At 35.9% G+C, this 21,360-nt stretch overlaps 1 protein-coding gene across 1 annotated transcript; it reads left to right on the top strand.

Annotated features, from left to right (window-relative positions):
• The first annotated feature begins 13,689 nt into the window (after positions 1-13,689).
• Positions 13,690-20,597, top strand: LOC119781392 (dual specificity protein phosphatase 7-like). The gene is made up of 3 exons (XM_038281819.1): positions 13,690-14,408; positions 16,936-17,364; positions 18,177-20,597. The coding sequence occupies exons 1-3, from the start codon at positions 14,039-14,041 to the stop codon at positions 18,476-18,478; spliced, it is 1,101 nt and encodes a 366-aa protein (XP_038137747.1). The 5' UTR covers positions 13,690-14,038; the 3' UTR covers positions 18,479-20,597.
• Positions 20,598-21,360: the final 763 nt, after the last annotated feature.

The following is a 21,360-nucleotide window of genomic DNA, read 5'->3' as shown; positions in this document are numbered from 1 at the left end:
ATACATGTAAACCTTATCTACTAACAGTAACTGTAACACTGCTTTAAACCAAGATATAATACGTCCATACTGTAAAAAGAAATCCAGGTGTAGCCGTGGAATCTGCTGGCTTTTTTCTCTGGAAGTGGGGCATCCGGTTTTTGCATATGCAGCACGGCTTCTTTCTGTCAAGAGAAAATAACATGTTGCAACTCTATGATGGTTTATGAAGGAAACTGAAAGCAATCTTTCATCAATCTTATTGAAAACTTTCCTTCCACTGCCTTTTTCCCTTTCTGTACCTTTTTTATGTCTTTAAGACTCATATGGACTCAGTGACCATGAGGTTAATGTTTTTTTTTATTCCACCTGGCTGGGAGGTCATCTTTGACCATGTCTGAAGTTACCTGCAGTTGATCCAGCCTTCGCACCTCTAGTCGAATTCTGTCAAACTCATATATTTTGTCCAAGAGTATTCTAATAACCTATGTTCAGCTATAAATCAATCGCTATAGAAGGATCGGAAAGATATTCAGTGAAAAAGAGGGCTTTAATAAACTGACTGGTAATAAATGTCACTTCATTTTATTTAGAGCAAAATCATAAAGTTGAGGTATTGTATGTCTGATCAGTGTACTCCCTCTAGTGGTCATGCTGTAGACTTACAAATAAATGTAAATGTAAAACAATATAAATATATTTACATGATCAGTGAAATATTTAAACCAAACTTTATTTAATAATCAGTGTTATCCTTTACTTAAACTACCAAAAAGTAGCTTTAAAAGTGGTTTGCTCTGAAAAGCTGCTGTGTGGCCACTTAAAGAGATGTGTAATGTTGTTCAAAATTTGCTGTTGGTCTTTATGGACCCAGAGGAGGATGAATTGAAGACAGAGATAGCCATGAACAAAATGGATATAATCTCTGGTAATCTGGATAAGTAAACATCCCCTTTGGCCTCCACTTGAAGCTTTATCACTGTATGGTTTTCATTTCCAGGAAAAGCATTAGGCTGTTGCATGGCAGTACCAGTTCTCTAGTGGACAGTGTGCTCCTACACTGCAGGATTCATCTTCACTATTTCACTACCCTGCATGTTGTTGCTCTGGGGAAGAAGAACACATATGGACCTTGAGAAGATATGATTGTTAAATTCTCAGGAGGACACATCAGAAAAATCTTTAACTCTTTAAGCTTTACTTCCTCTGTCCAAGTCCCATAATCCCTCTTAAAATATAGATGCTAAAAATATATATATATATTTTTTATATTCTGCCACCATCAAACTCATCAAATCCACAAAAATAACCATGCTACTGTAAAAAATTATAGAGTTTACCTTTAAATTTTAAATTATATTTAGTGTTTTGTTTTTTCTATACCACTCAGATGTGTTCTGGTTACTTTAATCAGATTTAAGATGCTGTGAGAACACTAAGCTCTATAAACTGATGACGTCACGTTACAACATCTACATCTAGAAAATCGACTGTAGGTAAAGGAGAGATGCTACTGCGGATTGCTCCAACACCTCACCACACTCTTCAGATGATGCAGTACTTTATTTCGTTTAATTTAACACTGTGTAAAATGTAAAGCGACGAAAAGGTCTATTCTCCCTTTTCTTGTCCTCATTTTTACACAGATTGGTTAAAACATGGAAGAAGACTGGTTTGGTGCTGAAACAGCACCTTTCAGCAGGATGTAACATCTACCGGCAGCCTCTTGACTTTAGGCATGTTGGGTGAGGGAGAGGATGACATGCTAAGTAAATTCACTAAATTAGTTTTCTATTTATTTTGCCATAAATGGATTTAATGGTAATGATGAAGAGTTCTATAGGGTATCATAGTTGTTACGGGTTGTGGGCAAAGTCTGAATTTTAATCATGCTTTTACTTCTCAGCAGTAAGCATTAATAGTAGGTTTGTAAAATAATATGTTAGAGGTACACATTGTTGACACATTCTGATTGTTTCTTTTTTCCCTTTAATGTGTGAAAAATATAATTTCTGCCTAACAGTAACTAAAAATCATGATCACAACTTATTTCTGTGCTTAAGCGGAAACTAATGCAATGTTTAGCGCATTTAAATGATATGCACTTCCAATTCAATTCATCTTATTTGTGTGAAATCCATCAAATCACACAGACCGATTGGTTAAGCGGTTTCCTCAGATAGGAAAGCACACAAATTGCATTTGTTTATTAGTTTATTGACTTGCAGAATTTGCTTATTCTGGATCAGCATGTACTGATAGTGGACAGGTTAACTCCACTATAACACAAAGAAACGTCCAGGAGAACCAGGCTTAATGAGAAGGTTGTTCTGCCCAGAGATATGGAGCCAGAGGGAAACATAAAGGGGTAACTGCGGAAGTAGTGGCTTCATCTAGGAGAGAAACACAGCTAAACAGATGACCTCTGAGCCCCTATAGAAGTCTAAAAGAGGACGGCAAGTCCCAGCAAAGCTCAGCCTATAGCAATGTCTATGACAGAAACACCAGGGTCATATACTGTATATATAGAAGGAAAACAAAGTTCCCAGTAGCAGCAAATCAGCTGCATTACCCCCTTTAGAATGCTGTCAGTGCTGAATAGAACCCCAGGTCTGATTTAGAAGGGAAGCAAAGAGAGAAGTTAAAGGTAAAATAACAGCAAATGATTGGAGAATGGATAGAGAATGTAGTGGAGTGTGCAAAAACAGGTATGTTCTCTTGCAGCCTACAGAGTTGGCTGCACTTTAATTATAAGATTCAACAAAAAGGAAGTTTGATGTCTCGTCTTAAAAGTAGACAGGGTGTCTACTGTACCTCATGGACTAAAACTGAGAGCTGGTTCCACAGGTGAAGAGCCTGAAATCTACCTAATATTCTACTAAACTCAAGGAAACACCAGTAAACCTGCAGTGCTGGGAGCAAAACAGGCTCACTCTGTTCGAAATAGATTATTGAGGTATCTGATGCATGGTGGAGCTTTTTAGTGATGATTAAAATTTTTTTGTTTTTTATTCCATGTCCTCTACTCCCCAGCGACCATTGGGCCTGTTCTCCAAAGAGTTCAAATACAGGTGCTGGTCATAAAATTAGAATATCATGAAAAAGTAGATTGATTTCAGTAATTCCATTTAAAAAGTGAAACTTGTATATTATATTCATACATTACATACAAACTCATATATTTCAGATGTTTATTTTGTTTAATTTTGATGATTACAAATGACAACAAATGAAAATCTCAAATTCATCATATCAGAAAATTAGAATATTGTGAAAAGGTTCAAAATTGATGGCCCCTGGTGCCACACTCTAATCAGCTAATTAACTCAAACCACCTGCAAAAGCCTTTAAATGGTCTTTCAGTCTAGTTCTATAGGCTACACAATCATGGGGAAGACTGCTGACTTGACAGTTGTCCAAAAGACGACCATCGACACCTTGCACAAGGAGGGCAAGACACAAAAGGTCATCGCTAAAGAGGCTGGCTGTTCACAGAGCTCAGTGTCCAAGCACATTAATAGAGAGGCGAAGGGAAGGAAAAGATGTGGTCGAAAAAAGTGTACAAGCAAGAGAGATAACCGCACCCTGGAGAGGATTGTGAAACAAAACCCATTCAAAAATGTGGGGGAGATTCACAAAGAGTGGACTGCAGCTGGAGTGAGTGCTTCAAGAACCACCACACACAGACGTATGAAAGACATGGGTTTCTGCTGTCGCATTCCTTGTGTCAAGCCACTCTTGAACCACAGACAGCGTCAGAAGCGTCTTGCCTGGGCTAAAGAGAAACAGGACTGGACTGCTGGTGAGTGGTCCAAAGTCATGTTCTCTGATGAAAGTAAATTTTGCATTTCCTTTGGAAATCAAGGTCCCAGAGTCTGGAGGAAAAGAAGAGAGGCACTTCATCCACGTTGCTTGAAGTCCAGTGTAAAGTTTCCACAGTCAGTGATGGTTTGGGGTGCCATGTCATCTGCTGGTGTTGGTCCATTGTGTTTTCTGAGGTCCAGGGTCAACGCAGCCACATACCAGGAAGTTTTAGAGCACTTCATGCTTCCTGCAGCTGACCAACTTTTTGGAGATGCAGATTTCATTTTCCAACAGGACTTGGCACCTGCACACAGTGCCAAAGCTACCAGTACCTGGTTGAAGGACCATGGTATCCCTGTTCTTAATTGGCCAGCAAACTCTCCTGACCTTAACCCCATAGAAAATCTATGGGGTATTGTGAAGAAGAAGATGCAATACACCAGACCCAACAATTCAGAAGAGCTAAAAGCCACTATTAGAGCAACCTGGGCTATCATAACACCTGAGCAGTGCCACAGACTGATCGACTCCATGCCACGCCGCATTGCTGCAGTAATACAGGCCAAAGGAGGCCCAACTAAATACTGAGTGCTGTACATGCTCATACTTTTCATGTTCATACTTTTCAGTTGGCCAACATTTCTATAAATCCTTTGTTTTTATTGGTCTTCAGTAATATTCTAATTTTCTGATATGATGAATTTGAGATTTTCATTTGTTGTCATTTGTAATCATCAAAATTAAACAAAATAAACATCTGAAATATATGAGTTTGTATGTAATGTATGAATATAATATACAAGTTTCACTTTTTAAATGGAATTACTGAAATCAATCTACTTTTTCATGATATTCTAATTTTATGACCAGCACCTGTAAACTGCATGGGATTTTTTCTTTTTTTTTTTCTTTTGGAACAAGCGGGTGATCTACAAAGATTGCTCATGCAACTGATGGGTCGTGCAACCTGGTGTAGTTCTGCACTATGAAAATGAGTGATTGTGTGTGGTAATGGATGTTTGAGAGTGTCCTTTAAATAAAGATAAGGCTCTAAGCCAAGTGAGCGTGATGATGATCATTTAAAAAATAATTAAACTAAATATTGTTTATAGAGTACTTCACATTAAGGGTGCCATACAGGAATGTAAAAAATAAAATGATAAAAATAACTAAGTTGTTGTCAAATATGAAAAATAGTGTCAACAAACATCAAATAGTTAGAAGGATTTTTTTTTATACATGCCAAAAAATTTAAGTAAATTTTTAATCTCAGATTTATTGTATAAAGATTGTCTGCATAAAGAGGCGTGACTTTGTGTTATAAGGTAGTTCCCAGGAATCAAGAGGTTAAAGATAATACAATAATTTTTACTCAAGGAAATCAACAATATGAATCTCATTCTACCTTATGCTGAGAGCAAACTCGGTAGCCTGATGAATTCGTCTCTCCACTGTCAACAATTGATGGTACGAAGGAATGTAGCAGGCATATTCATTTATGCATCTAAAGTAAATATACTAATCTTCAAATTATTGTTCAAAATGTTTACGATTGAATACATCATCTTAAATGTGCTTTCAGTTATTAAATGGGACATTTAATTATTTAATTGCGGAATGTATAATTCAATAATAATTACATGAATAAATAGTAATAATAAAAAAATATATGAATTATGTATTAGATTAAATGAATAAATCATTGTTGCATTCACTGATCTCCTGGTACATTTGTGTATTTCATGCAACATTTATAGTTTTGGATTTCCTGAAATATATTTCAGCCATCAGTATACCTCAGGGATCACATCACAGTGATTGAGAAAACCATCCTGCAACCCCTCATTGGGAACTGCTGTGTTCAATGGCAAAGGATGTGAATTGTCATAATATTAATAAAACCTAAATGAACCGTGTTGAGCTGAATTATCTCAAATTATCTTAGCCATGATTAAAGTTACGTGTCCATTGTGGCATTTTGTTTTTATGGTTAAAACTTAAAAAACCTGTCGTAATAGTAAAATCTGTAATAGTTCTAGTAATTATTTCAGAATTTTATGGTTGTAAAAAAAAAAAATTGGACCAGCCAAAAGCCTTATTACAATTACTAAAATCCAGTCATAATGTATTCTTAGTTTGGTTTTTATGTTGATAAATATCACATGATCTGAAATCACATAATGACATAAAAGCCATCTTGTGCTTCTAGTCTTAAATCTCTACACATGGATCTACACAAAATATTAACTTTGTATGTTTTACTATATTTGGTTGGATTCATTGCAAACAGCCCTATTGAAAGATAGATTTCATCTTTTATTTTTATGACATATTTCCTTCATATACATATAAATTATTTGGGAGAAAGATAAAAAGTTACGATACCTGCGTTTTTATCCTTAAATGTATTATTTTTCTACCAATGTAATAAAAAAAAAACCTAAGATATAGGACAATATTTACCACAAGGGGGCGAAGTAAGCCCTCTGTTTTAGCAGATGTGCTGCTCTGAAATCAGAGGTTACCTCCCTAAGCTGATGACTCATTACTAGAGCAGGAGTTTTTTTTTTCATCTTCTTTTTATGAGAATATTGTGTGTCCCATCCAAATAATGTGGAGGATCACACTGGCTGTGTTAAAATGCAGCAATCAGACGTTCATGTTATTGTTTGTACCACAGTGTGTCTCTGTGTGGCTGACATGATTAATCTGATATCTGATCAGGGTCTATAAAGAAATAAATGTTTGTTTGCATGAAAATTTCCCTGATGTTACTGCTGCATGCAGAGAAATGTCATGAATGAACCTAATGTTTGTCTCTGATTTCACAAAAACCCTAAATGCAGCACTTGACGTGGAAAAAACTCTTCAATTCTGTAATGCAAAGATTTTATTCTTTCCAGTCTGGGAATACTCTGAATTTACCTTCGATACAAAGCATCTGATAAATATGGGAATGGAAATAAAGCATTCATAGTTAATACCCATCAAATAAAAAAAAGATGTTTCACAGTTTTTCTTGTTTTTATTATAAAAAAGTCCAAGTGGCATTCGTGCATTTAGATATGTCAGCTTAAGTCTTGTGCTCTACGCACAGTTGCATGGATGTGTTTGCAGGCGTGAATCATTGTGCATTGCCTGACCCCATTGTCACACTTAATTTCCCTCCATTTCTGTGCGTACGCTGGCTTCACAGCTCCCTAACTCTGAAGGTTTAGGAGAGAGAGCTAAGCTGAAGCAGGGAATCATGAATGCGTGAGATGCCATAAGCACTGTGTGCAACAGCATATGTGTCTGTATTATTATTTCTCAATTAACTCAGTATTGCGACAAAAGGTTTCATGTTGAAAGGCAAGAGCAGACATGGTGGTGTAGCTTTTAGTGGCAATGATATGACGTTAGTTGCTACGTAATCAGGTAATATTGAGACTGCTGGTGTGTTAGTGAATGGGATTTAGCAGGTTTTAGCTCCATTCATCTCTCTGTTAATCCAGATGCCATGCACATCTGTGACCCTCCCTCCTGTCAAACACACGCACGTTTGCACACAGATGTGCTGCATGTCTGGATTTTCAGTGGTATTTTGTTTTTGTTTTCTCCATCTCTCTTTGCACATTCTATTTTCCATTATTTTGCATTTTTATAAGTATTAATGGTGAACCATGCAGAGAGGTTCGGGTAGACTATATATCCTAGAGTAGAAGAAATGGATTATGTTCAAAGAGAGCAAGAAAGCCCCTTTGTATCTGTCCCATTGTACTTCAATTGTATTTCTGAAATCCCTAAAACTGACTATTTTAAGAATGTTTCTAATCTGGTGAAGTATTTTGATCATAAGTGGCATCATCCTTGCACTGAGAGGTATTCGGCCACCAATTCATAAGTAGTTTAAATTAAAACAGTTTAAAATTAAAACAGTTTAGCTTCGTCTAGATCTTCTGACTGTCTGCTCTTTACATGTGGGCCAATGACCTTAATGTAAAAAATATAATCCATCAAAACATTTGCTGAATGCTACTATATTTTTTCATTTTTAACTTTTATTCTTTATTATTGATCATGGACTAAAACAGTTTGAGTCACAAATTGGGTATTTTAGGCAGGCCTACAGAACCCACAGGTTCTAAAAAACACAAGTTAATTCTTGGTAACAATGGTACAGTATACAATGAGGGATACGAAGACCCTCTAAAGTTTTTCCAACTTTCCCAACCTGATATTTTTAAGTTTTCTTTGCAGGTTTTATACGATTCTAGACCATATAAAGCATTCATTCACCTTAACTGTGTTTACAATAGTTTATAAAACTCACTGACATTAAGCAGCCAATAATGTAGTATTGTAAAGGTTGTTTTTATTGACTTTGAAACAACTTGAGATCTATTTAGAATTATTTAGATTTTGACATCTCATATCTGCACTTGATTATCCTAAACCTAAACCATTTTTTCTAAACCTTTTGCACTGGACTGGTGCTGGAGCTATCTTTGCACTGGAGCTAGCAAAGCTCTGGATTCTTCAATGTTGAGTGCTGGAAGCTCCAGCTACTGGAGAAAGGAAACACTTGGTAAAGTACCACCACCTTTTTGTTGGGCCAAATGAGTGCTTGCCTAGCACCAACTACGTCCGGAGTGGAAGGAGAAGAGTTTACAACAGTGTGCACATGATTGTTCCTCTGCAAGTGTGTACAACAACATTGCCAGATGCTAAATATTTGTAACGATGACAACTTTTGTTCCTGTATAATCATAAATGCTTGAACAACACGGAGTAGATTCTCGGTCATGCAGGTCATAGTCATTCCAAAAAAAAAAAAACAACAATCTAAACTTTTAATTATTTTGCTTGGATACATCCGTATGCAAACTCTCCAGCTTCCTAAACCTTTTGTGGCTTAGCTATGACCCTCTACCTGACAAATGTCCAATCAGCAATCTTTTCCAAGGTGGTGTGGCTGACATTTCTACACTGATACAGTAATTCCTTTATGTTTTTTGGTCTTATGTCATATTAACATTTCCAGATGTATTGGAGGTTGGGTTTTATTGATGCAAGATTGAGAGAAATAAATGCTTAAAATATTTTAATGTAAATGTACTCATTTATAATGCACTGTTGTGAGGTATTTGCCTCCTTGTGTATTGCACATGTTTCAGCTTTTTTGTCACTTTAAAATAAAATATAAGCAGAGGCGTGCACAGACATTTTGGGGGGCAGGTGCTCAGGAGGTGGGGGGAGGGCACTTTTTAGCACAAACCACTTAAAAATAAAATGTGAACAGCTTTTAAGATTTTTCAATATGATTAACCCTCCTTTCTTGGTATTGTGCTGCAATTACTAAATCAATATACAATTAAGACAATAAAGAGACCAAAATGTGTTAATTTATGTCTAACAAAACCTATACAACAGAAAACGTTTGTCTTAACACATAGATTTGTACAGAAGAGGATTAGGGCCACTGGGAAAAAAAAAAAGTTAACTGATTTTTAAATTTTATTTCAGTTTAACATGGGAAAAAAGTCAGAATTCTGACTTTTTTATTGTCAGAATTCTGAGATTAAAGTCAGAATACTGAGCAAAAAGTCAGAATTCTCAGCAAAAAGTCAGAATTATGAGAAAAAAGTTAGAATTATGAGATTAAAGTCAGCATTCTGACTTTTTTCCCATACTAAACTGAAATAAAATTTAAAAATCAGTTAACTTTTTTTTTTTTTTTTCAGTGGCCCTAATCCTCTTCCGTATTTGCAATTGCAAACTCTACCAAAATTATTTGTAGCCTATGTGGTCGTCCTCACGTTATCTGTCATTGACTTGGGCTACAATGTAAAACTTTCAGAATCAGAATCAGGTTTATTGACATTGTTAGTGAAGGAGTTCATAAACTAGGAATTTTTTATGGTACAATCGTGCAACATGAAACATATAATATTGAATAGGTAAATAAAATTACAAAAATATCTAAAAACTGTGGGTATACGTCATGCAATAAAATAGACTAATGTATACACTTAAGATAAAAAATATGGATACAAAATATAAAAAGTAAAATAGCATCTTACAAGGAGACAACTAGTTTATCTGGTGACCAGTCGGCAAAATGCGTGTTTGGTGCTGCTGAATGAGACATTTTAATGCACAACAAAATGATTCTGCTTGATCTGTATATTACCTGGCTAATGGGGCACGGGAGAAGCAGCCTGTCAGCGACCGTTCCTGCTATCTGAAAACTGCTATGATGCTGCACATCTGGCATGCCCTGCGGGCGACCGAGCGAGTTCACGTGACAAAGGAAGAGAGAGAGGCTGGTCTTTGTGCGCAAGTAGGTCGGTCATTTCGGGGCATTGTTTCAGTTGTTTTTAATGGCTCAGGTTTTCAAAAGATCATTTCAAAACCGACCTCAGTAAAATCTTAATAATATTAATAATAAAAAAAAAAAAAAAAAAACGAGTTTCAAAAGGGCATTTTCTTTGATAGAGGGCAAACTTCCTAGTGCTTTAGCACCACCTAGTGTCTATGTGTGCACGCCCCTGAATATAAGAAAAAGATAACTAAAGTAAATATATGATTATTTTATGTTTTAAGGAAGATAAACTCTCCCAATTAACCTGGACATGTTTAAAGAAGTAATTTGCTGCTACATCTCATAACCTGTTATGTCCCCCTTTGGAGAAACATCTGCCATCAAGTGTTGGAAAAACTGTGGAGTCCTTTACACTGCTATAGAGGAATGTTATCCCTCATTTATGCAGAACTATTTTCATTCTCAGAATGCATAAAGTTGGTCCTCGAGGGCCGCTGTCCTGCAGGTTTTAGAGGTTTCACTGTCTTAGAACAGCTGATTCTGATGATTGCAATTCACCAAAAGCCTGTTAATCAGCTATCACTGAAAATCAGGAGCAGAAAAACCTCTAAAACCTGCAGGACAGCGACCCACTAGGACCCACTTTGGGCATGCAACTGAAGGGTACTGTAGCATGCACTGCAGATGCATCTTGATCAGAATTAAATATCGACATTGAGGAGACCACCCAAGAACTTGCAGCTGTGCTTTACTGTAGACCATTTCTGCTGCACAGCCCATGTACACCTGAACGTGAGCTAAGGTCACAAACCAAGGATGGGGACATACCCCTTTAGGATATTCTGGTAAATATTACACTAAAATAAACTGCAAAAGACTACTTTTTTTTTACATAAGCCTTTAAAAATCTATGTATTTGCATGTATGATTCATTAATGCCCTTAAACCTCCTCTGTGAATAACTGATTTAATGGTGGATTACTCAATGGAAAATGTTATAGAAGCCGGTTGTTTTTCATTCTGCCCTGTATCATGTTAAGTAATGTTCAATAAAGTACTTTATGCATGCATGTTTTAGAACAACTAAAACATAAATCATGTTGCTTAGATGTGGTTATACTCTGACCCAAATATAGAGGGTAGCTTCCTTGATCAGTCAAGGCAAAATTCCGACCAAATTAAGGGTTCCCTCTTTCACGGAACTTCATCTAGATGTTGGAGCAGAGCATCACCAAATCCTCAGCTATCACCAATCTATTTAAATGTCAGTATGTGGTCCTTTTGTCGTAGTGATTTTCCATAGATGTAACAGGACACACACCTTTCAATACATTTTTTTCTTGTTAATCCTTAAAATGTTTTCCCAAAAGATAAAGGGGTCGTTTTCATGATTATGTGTTTAATAAATCTGAGTAAACTCTGGATGTTGTTTTGGGGTGTCTTTAACTTCCAAGGTACCTCATTTTTTTCAGTGAGCCTGATTATCCCTGACGTTTACCTCTTTTTCACTTTTATCTTCCAACATATAATTAGTAGTTTATTTGGAATTGTTAATTAATTTGTTGCATTGTGTTTTTTACTTTTTAAAAACCTACTCAGTCAGGTTCTATTCAAATAATATCTTGGTTGTGGTTAGTAAAATAAACTCTGCCTTCTTAACAGTAAATGATATATATATATATATATATGTATATATATATATATATATATATATATATATATATATATATATATATATATATATATATATATATATATATATATATATATATATACATATATGTAATACAATAGAAAATCACTTTATTGTCCCACAACCGGGAAATTGTGGGACAATAAAGGGAACAGAATAAGTAACAGAGTTAGGAAAATAAACAAATGAGTACCATACTGTGCAGTGTTTTTACAATATAAATATTCTGTATCTGGAGAGTAAATAATCAATAAACAGCTGTGGACATTTTTACAGTAATGGATGTGTGATGAATAGCAGCAACATCAGATGTGCAAAATGACAGCAGCATGTTATTTAACTGACTAAGACAGAATCTGTGCAAAAATCAGCATGAATCTAACAACTTATTGAGGTCGTTGGAACCAGTGGTGGTTATAGAGTCTCACAGCTGGAGGAAGGATCTATAATAATAATATTAATAATTTAATTTAATTGATCTCGCCCATTGTATGACGCCCAGGGAGCAGTGTGAGGTTAGGGGTTTTGCTCAGCAACTTGAGGGTTCTGCGCAGTATCCTTGCTGTTCCTAGAACTGCACTCTTCTGGACCGAGATGTCTGATGCCTTCACCTTCCAGGTTTTCTCCAGCTCTTCTCTGAGACCCTATTTTTTCTCTAGTTTCTCATGTTTCTTTTCCTGATGTTGCGATCACTTCGTATTGCTATCTCAACCACAACAGCTTCCCTCTGCTTTTTGTCCACCACCACAATGTCCGATTGGTTTGCCATTACCATTCTGTCCATCTGTATCTGGAAGTCCCACAGGATCTTGGCTCACTGGATCATCCTCTACCACCTTTGGAGGTGTTTCCCACTTTGACCTTGGGGTTTCCAGCCCATACTCTGCACAGATGTTCAGAGTATGTTGCTGAGCAAGACCAGTACTAATATAACACATTAATACAGTCATAGATAACATAACTTTCTTTGCAATACATTGATAGTTACACACTATATATATATATATATATATATATATATATATATATATATATATATATATATATATATATATATATATATATATATATTTTTTTTTTTTTTTTTTTTTTTTTGGCAGTGCCTTTGAGTTTCACTTTATGAAACAAACTTCTTTAATAAAAGAAATGATGCTTTCCTAAATATTCTATCTCACAAGGATCAACCTGTAAGGGATACAACCAAATACTGGCTGTCTAACTCCATACAATGAAATACAAAAAAACTCCATACAAAAAAAAAAAACGATATAGAAATTAGTAAAATTAATTTCTTAAATTAAGTGTATTTACCCTTGACTTGTATAGATAAATAAGATAATTTGCCAAAGGAATCAGTATTTTTACCCCTAAAATAAGATAATTAGATAGATAAAGAGTGATCAGGGCTAAATGGTTCGATTACAGTTTCTTGCTGTTTCAATGGTGCATCATAGATTCAAATATTTGAAGTAAATTCTATTAAGAATACTTGAGTATAAGTTTAGAAAGTATACCGAACAATGTACTTTTAGTGTACTTGAAGTATTACTAAAGTAATACTACTTCGAACTAAATTGGGACATTTACTTTAGTAAACAATAAAGTAAACAATAGTATAGTCAAGTACACTTGACTATACTATTATTAAGTATATGAAAATAGTTTAGAATAAGTACACTCTGATTTTAAGTATGAAATTAGTGCACTTTTGAATAAACTACTTTTTGCTAAGGGAATGATTAAATAATTTAAGTTGTCTCGTTTATTCTTATTTTAAGAAAAAAATACTTTTTGCAGTGTAGTATATAGATCTCCAAACGATTTCATTCCGACTTTGCGAAATTTCAGCTATGACTTTAAATTGTAAGAAACAAACTCCTCCCCTCGATTCGCTCTTCTGTCATGAGAGAAAAAAAAGTAAAGAGAAGAAAAAAACTCATGCATCGGAATGATTAAAACGACAATGTGCTCCATGAACCCTGGTGCGTTTTAGAGCAGCTGAAGTTGATCGGGACTTTACTGGCAGTGAAACAGGGACATTAAAGTGGAAGGAGAAGTGTTTAGAAACTATTCAGCTCACTCTAACTGATGGAAGGAGAGAGGAGGAAAAAGAGGAAATCTTTTCGCTTAACCAGAATAAGCGCTATGGACTGGCGAGGCAACATTTAACGCTACTTGTTTTGTTGTTGTTTTTTGGGTGAGATGACGGAATAATAAACAAACTACTGGCGTGTTTGTAGCATGATAGTGAGCGCGACATGTCTAACGCGAGGCCGAGTAAAAGCGTAGAATGGCTGCAGCTGGTGTTGGAGAGCGGAGCCTCCTCTCTGCTCCTGCTGGACTGCCGCTCTCACGAGCTCTATGAATCCTCCCACATAGAGAGCGCCATAAACCTGGCCATGACCGGCCTCATGCTGCGGAGGTTCAGGAAGGGCAACATCCCGATCCAGACCGTCATCCCCAAACACGAGGACAAGGAGAAGTTCTTGAGGCGGTGCAAGACGGACACGGTGCTCCTGTATGATGAGAGCTGCGCGGACTGGCAGGACGGAGGCTCCCCGGCCACCACGCTCTCCCTGCTGCTCAACAAACTGCGAGAAGACGGCTGTAAAGCCTATTATCTAGAAGGTAATCATTCTTATGTCGGTGTTTTATTAGAGATAAATACCCCTTTAAATATGTTTGTTTAAAATTCGACACTTTTCGCGTTGTCTGACTGAAAATAATCTATAAAATGACTCCTGTGTCCAACAGTTACAGTTTGAAAGGTGTTCAAAAGTTTGGTGTCACTGCTGAGATTCTCAATTAAAATTCCAAAATGGCTGCAGCATGTTTTGCTTCAGCAGGAACAGACATGTATTTCATGAATGGTCCTTCTAGGGAGCCTCAGACTTTTAAAGTGAAGCTCCTTTTTTTTTTCACCAGTAATAAAATAAAGTAATAGAAAACAACTTTAAAAAGTAATGCTGACCCTACCCAGAGGCGAACCCAGAACCTTTTCATAAGGGTGGCCAGGTAATAACCAATGTATACTGATAGGCACCAGAACCTCAGGCTCAATCTACACTGTTCCAACTGGAAAATTAACGAGCAAAACATCCATATTTTCGAAATAAAAACTAACTATAGTTTGCTACAGCCTTTACTAACAAGTAGACACATATATTTAAACATCAGTCCTTTCTAAATAAAAGGTACAGTGTCTGAAACTCTTTCAGTTTTGAGTTCCTGGGTGTAAATCTTTTCCATCGTAATTACTTACCTACTTTTATGAATAAATATTCTGCATAAAATTTATATTTACAAGCACTAATATCTACATAAATTGCTTATTTTTTTAAAGTTTTTATTAAAATTGTTATTTATCTATGATTTCACTGTAGACTCCCAGATGACTTGCAGACACACATATTTTTCTCTTTACCCTTTAAAACATAAAATCTAGTTCTGAAAAGAGCATGAGTTCTGTATTTATCATCTTTGATGTTGGTATATTGATGTGTATAATTAACCGCAAAAAATATAAATGTTTTGAATATTCCACTTGGGAGTATTACTGCTGCCAACATCTGTATTGGAGGGAAAAAAATGGTAGGGGTGGCCAATGAGTGGCTAAGGGGGGCCATGGCCCCCCATCTACCTCCGCCCCTGCCCCTACCTAATATGTTTCTAAACACCTTCGCTCAGCTGAGTGAAAGAAGGAAAATGTCAAGGATTATTATACAAGTTTATTGACAGGCTATTGAATAGTTATATATAGTTATTGCACAGGGTATCAAATAGTAATTGCACATTAGATATTGCACAAGTTATTGTCATATAAGGTCTTACCTAATAGGTCATTCCCTTGCTTACAGGAAAGATACATTTAGGGTATTTATATATGTATATATTCTCGGCAGTGCTGTTTGAGTTTCACTTTATGAAACAAACTTCTTCAATAAAAGAAATGATCCTTTCCTAAATATTGTAACTCACAAGGATCAACCTGTAAGGGATACAACCAAATACTGTCTGTCTAACTCCATACACTGAAAAAAACTATATAGAAATTTCTTAAATTAAGTGTATTGATTGACCCTTGATTTGTACAGGTAAATGAGATAATTTGCCAAAGGAATCAGTATTTTTACTCTTAAAATAGGATAATTAGATAATATGCACTTGAAATAAGACGATGCAGTTGTGTTTTCTTATTTTAAATCTAAATTGTCTTGTTCCATTGGCAAAATGTCTCTTATCTCCTCAATTCAAGAACAAATGCACTTATTTTAAGAAAAAAATGACTACTCTGTTGTTCCCTTGCTTACAGGAAAGATACATTTGGGGTATTTTATATATATATATCTATATATATATATATATGACATAGTGTGTAACTATCAACGTATTAAAATGAAAGTAATGTTATTTATGACTGTATTAATATGTTATATTAGTATTGTTTTATCAAGTAGGGATACCTGCTGCTTTTCACTCTCTAAATTAAAACAATTGATTATCTAATAATAACTATCCCGGAAAACAGAAATATGATGAATAATTAACCAGTTAATGACATTTTTCAAATCTGATAAGTTTTTGGCTTTTACAGTTTTACTGATGTGGACTCATGACCAGAGTTAAGATATGCTGCAACTGTTGGCGCTCTGCCTATCCTTCACCTATTGCTGGGCACTGCCTCTCAGCTGTCTGGGTAAAGGCTGATGGGATCATTTGGTTTTAAGAAAGACCAAGTCAGCTATTAGTAGAGACAAAACATGGATAGTTAGGAACTAAAGATGTATCAAAATCAAATTGCAAGTGTGTTGAAAGAGAATTATATCTAAAAAAATATATATTTTGTTAAATTGCAACAGGAATAATTTCATTTTGGGGTTTAAATTAAAAAATATATGTAATTGTGCTATAATAGTTTATAAAACTACAGTAAATACATTATACTTTTATTCAAACTTATCAAACCATAAAAAAAATTCACGAGCCCATGCTAGGTTATAAACAGACACTGTTATTTCTTGGAGTATTAAGGTTCAGAAGAGTGATCAGGGCTAAATTGTTCAATTACAATTTCTTCAATGGTGCATCATAGATTCAAATATTATGCTTTTGTAAATGATTAAATAATTGAAGTTTGTTTTTATCATCCATTTAGGTGGTTTTGTGAAGTTCCACACAGAGTACCCAGAGCACTGCGAGACTCTTCTGGACAGCTCCTGTCCTAGCTCCTCCCCCACTATACCCGTCTTGGGCTTTGGGGGTCTCAGGATTAGCTCGGACTGTTCAGACGGTGAATCTGATCGAGAGCCCAGCAGTGCAACAGAATCAGAGGAGAGCCCCGTTCCCAGCAATCAGCCAGATTTTCCCGTCCAAATCCTTCCTTACCTCTACCTGGGCTGCGCCAAAGACTCCAGTAACCTAGACGTGCTGGGCCAGTACAACATCACGTACATCCTGAACGTCACACCCAATCTGCCCAATGTGTTTGAGCACAAGAGCCACTTCAGATACAAGAAGATCCCGATTTCAGACCATTGGAGTCAGAACCTGTCCCAGTTCTTTCCAGAAGCCATATCATTTATTGGTAAGTGAAGCAACAATGTCAGACCTCAGGAAGGTTTTTTGTTACTGAGAATTTCCATTTAAGATAAAAAAAAAAAAATTAAAAATCTTTAAAAATTTTTAACCTTTAGTCATACAATGCATGAAACAAAAGATTTAAATATAAAAAAAAGAAAAAGTTTTGAAATTTTTAAAACTACCATCTTCATAAAGGAACCCAGCGCTTTGCAGTCCCTAAAATGAAAAAGGTCATTAGTGGTCAAAACCTTAAACTAGTATTGGTCAGAAAAAATCAGTTTATCTCTATTGAATAGTTTTATATATGAGGTTTCCTATTTTTTCATGTGTTTTAACCTGTTAACCACCAAGGCACATGAGGCTTAAGGGGCCAATAGGTTTTAGCTGTGGCCGACTATAAAAGGGTCTGGCAGGTGGAAAGGTGGAATACCTATCACTACTTATCAAAAGTTTAAATCGAGTACAACACTCTAATTCGTATTGTTTTTTTGTATTGTTATGGCAGGATTGCATTTGAGTTTTGCTTTTGGTTTGGTGTTTCTCACTATGACTCCACCTGAAACCACTGTTGTTTGTTTGGTGGTTACTGTGTTGTGTTGTCAGGAGCGGGTTTCTCAGTAGGTTCATACATTGAATGAGGAAGGAAGTGATGCTTCCCCTCTGTTGGGGTTTTGTTTGATTCCAGTTTTGCAAGCTGACAACTGTTTGCTTACTCATAGCTGAGCTGAATTGGAATCGCACCAACCATTATAGCAGAACTTGTTACGGTCATGTTGTTTACACATTTCCGACCTGGATTTTCCCTTTCTCCCGTAGATGAGGCACGATCAAAGCGATGTGGGATCCTGGTCCATTGCCTGGCAGGCATCAGCCGCTCAGTCACAGTCACTGTGGCCTACCTTATGCAGAGGCTGAACCTCTCTCTAAATGACGCGTACGACTTTGTAAAGAGGAAGAAGTCCAACATCTCACCAAATTTCAACTTCATGGGTCAGCTCTTAGACTTTGAGAGGACGCTGGGGCGGCACACGCCCTGCGATAACCGCTCTACCAGCGAGGAGCAGCTTTTCTTCACCACGCCAACCAATCACAATGTCTTTCAGCTGGAGACGACATGAGGAGTGATTTTTTTTTTTTTTTTTTTTAGTTGTTGTTTCCTTTGGTGGCTTCATCTGAGCTCATCAGATGCCTGAATTGCTGACGCAGGCAGTTAAGTCAGTGACAGTATTCAACTTCACATCGAGCTGCATTGATCTGTTTAACAGAGTCTATGTACAAGGAAATACAAAAGCTACTGTTCTGATGCCTTATTATATAACAATAGAACCAATCTAACTATCCTCCATACTGTATTATTGAATGGCCATGTACAGTCATAATAGATGGACTTTTTTATAATTTTTTGAAGTCTTTGATTCCTTTTGGACTGTTTGTTGTACTTTATGGTTCAGTTATGCATAGACAAGAGCTGGTATGAAAAGTCATATAACATCAAGTAAAAGTTCCACGAAATTAACTTAAAAGTATATAATGTTACCCAAATTATTCCTTTTACGACTTAAATATTGGATACTCTAAAAAAATGGAAATGTTTAAGATCCATAAGGCTGTGTTCAGTTCCCAAAATGATAAAAGTCTTGGAGGGACCAATAGTTGTTCTGGTATTTAATCCAAACTGACCAAAGTACAGTTTAAAACCCTGATCTAACAGCAATAAAATGCCCCAAAATGAGTTAAATAGACCTTTTTTAGTTTTAAAATTAAAGTATTCTTTAAACAAAAACTCAAAAAAGTGTGCTCCAAAAAAGGGCTTCAAAATAATAAGAAATGTGATGTGACCAAAGAGAGACAGCTTTTAATTATAAAAAAAAAATATGATACAATAAAAAAAAAAAGATGTTACTTAATTAAGGAGTAAAAAAAGGCAATAGAATAAGGAATGAGAAAACTTGATTTAAGATGTAAGAATCACTAAGTACCGTAGTTATGGGTACTTATACAAAATATGTTTTTGCTTTAACACTGGTATTCAAAGCTAAACTGTTAATTTGTTGGGCTAACTGTTTCAATAGATCTTATCTTCCATACACTTATAGCAGGCCAAAAACAACAGTTTTGGCTCGGTAGTAGTTTTCATAACTGTATCTTCACCATGGTCACAAGGAAGCTTTTGCAACACCTATATTTTTAAATAGACAAATTGCTTTTTTTATGCAAGTTTGGAACCTTCTTCCTGCCAGCCAATCCCACTGTAAAAACAGGGTAGTTGCAACTTAGACAGATCTTGCTTCTAATAAACTGTTGTAACAGTGTGATTAAAAAAAAAATAAAACAGAAGTAGTCTGATACCAGCCCATGCCTACATAGGATTAATGCATACAGCAAATCTGTAGCCAATCTGAATGTTTTCTGGGGTCCAATATGTGACTTCATTCAAGCTGAGGGAAATAAGCTTCCATATTCAGGTAGCACTACTCCACAGTTTTCCTACTGAAGATTAAGTTTTCACACAGAATTTAGCAAACAATATTTTATGTTCAAATTATGGCAATGCTGTACATATATAAATTTAAACTGTTTAAATATTTACCATCCAGAAGCCATGCAAAAGTTCCAAGATCCTGTTCATCCTGTTTTGTAATCTTTACAGTATGTTTGCCAATTTGTGCTGAGGCCTTGGCCATTCTTTAATATAAAACTGAAGTGTTGGTTATTATATTGAGGTATAATTTTAAAGACTGGCTTTTCCCATGTTTATAAGGAGCAGCTATGAAAGTAATGAGGGTACCAACAACTGGAAACCCACCTTATTTTGGGGTTTCCCCCGGACACTTTACATCCTGCAGCTACTGCGTACCGGAGTGTGTAAATAGCCTCTTTCTTTCTCTCATTGTACCTGTTTGTATTAGAACAGGTTAATGAATTTAATGCCTGAAAGAAAAAGAAAAGAAGCAAGGATGACTGGAGCGTTCTTACCTCAACAAAGACATTTTTCAGGGATTTTTTTATACAAGTCGGTTGCACGTCATCTTGGCCTCTTAAAACACACCCAAGGGCTGTTTTGTTCCGTATGTTTGTAACAATGCACATAAAACAGTCATTACTGGGGACATTTCTGTAAATCATGAAGGATGTCAAAGTGACCCCGTTGGAACCCATATGTATAGCATATATGAAGCTAAAAGGCATTCTGTACAAGTTTTTACATCAAATATATTGTATATTTTTACTTGAAAATTTGTTTTTTCTTTCTTTTTTATCTACACTTTATGGTTTTTTTTCCCTAATAGACAGAAACAAAGTGGTGGTATGGTTAGTCATCACCAAAGAGTGCTCTCAGAATCGTTTTCTGTCCAGGCTCAGAGATGTAGCTGTGGTCAGATGTCTTGTTTTTTTCTCTCTCTCTACTTTCTCTACTGAGGCTTGGTTTCCTGTCTCCACTGGGTTCTCTGACACAAAGGCAAGTCACAAGGCCAGATCTGTCAACAGCACATCGCTGACACGCCCTCCAGCCATCAATCAGCACTGAAAGTAAAGAGGAAGATGATACAGCAGAATTTTTGACAACTTTTTTCTGCTTCTACAAAACTGATTGTGGTTTAAAGTTTAACTGACAAAAATGCAATTTCCTGTCCTTTTCTATGAGGAAAACTATGGTTTTCAATAATGCTACCATTTATTAGGGACATAAAATGATAATAAAATACATATTGTGTGCTAAAACAGTCATCACTACATTAGGTACATTTGTTCAGTTGCTTGTTAACATAAGTAGGGAATCAGCCTATCACATAGCAGCAATTCATGAGAACTAGATGATTAAAACTTGCTGAAAAAGGTGAAGCAAAAATGTTTTTTTGGTAACCACAGGTTGGTCTGAATATCTCAAATATATGAGATAAATTTTATAGAATTCACACACAACCATGGATTTACAGGCAATGTTTTAAAAACAATGCAATTATCCAGTGAGTAGCAGTTTTATTGATGAAAACGATTT

The sequence above is a fragment of the Cyprinodon tularosa genome, unplaced genomic scaffold (assembly GCF_016077235.1).
Source record: "Cyprinodon tularosa strain WSP-4 unplaced genomic scaffold, ASM1607723v1 ctg176, whole genome shotgun sequence".
In the NCBI taxonomy this organism is placed as follows: Eukaryota; Metazoa; Chordata; class Actinopteri; order Cyprinodontiformes; family Cyprinodontidae; genus Cyprinodon; species Cyprinodon tularosa.
Note: the sequence above shows the minus strand (reverse complement) of the source record. Positions and strands in the feature narration are given on the sequence as shown.

What these genes read in the sequence shown, in the direction of transcription:
- LOC119781392 (XM_038281819.1), top strand. Translation starts at nt 14,039, where the DNA reads ATGTCTAACGCGAGGCCGAGTAAAAGCGTAGAATGGCTGCAGCTGGTG. An exon ending in TAAAGCCTATTATCTAGAAG is followed by an intron (nt 14,409 to 16,935) that starts GTAATCATTCTT and finishes TCATCCATTTAG; the next exon opens with GTGGTTTTGTGAAGTTCCAC. An exon ending in AGAAGCCATATCATTTATTG is followed by an intron (nt 17,365 to 18,176) that starts GTAAGTGAAGCA and finishes TTTCTCCCGTAG; the next exon opens with ATGAGGCACGATCAAAGCGA.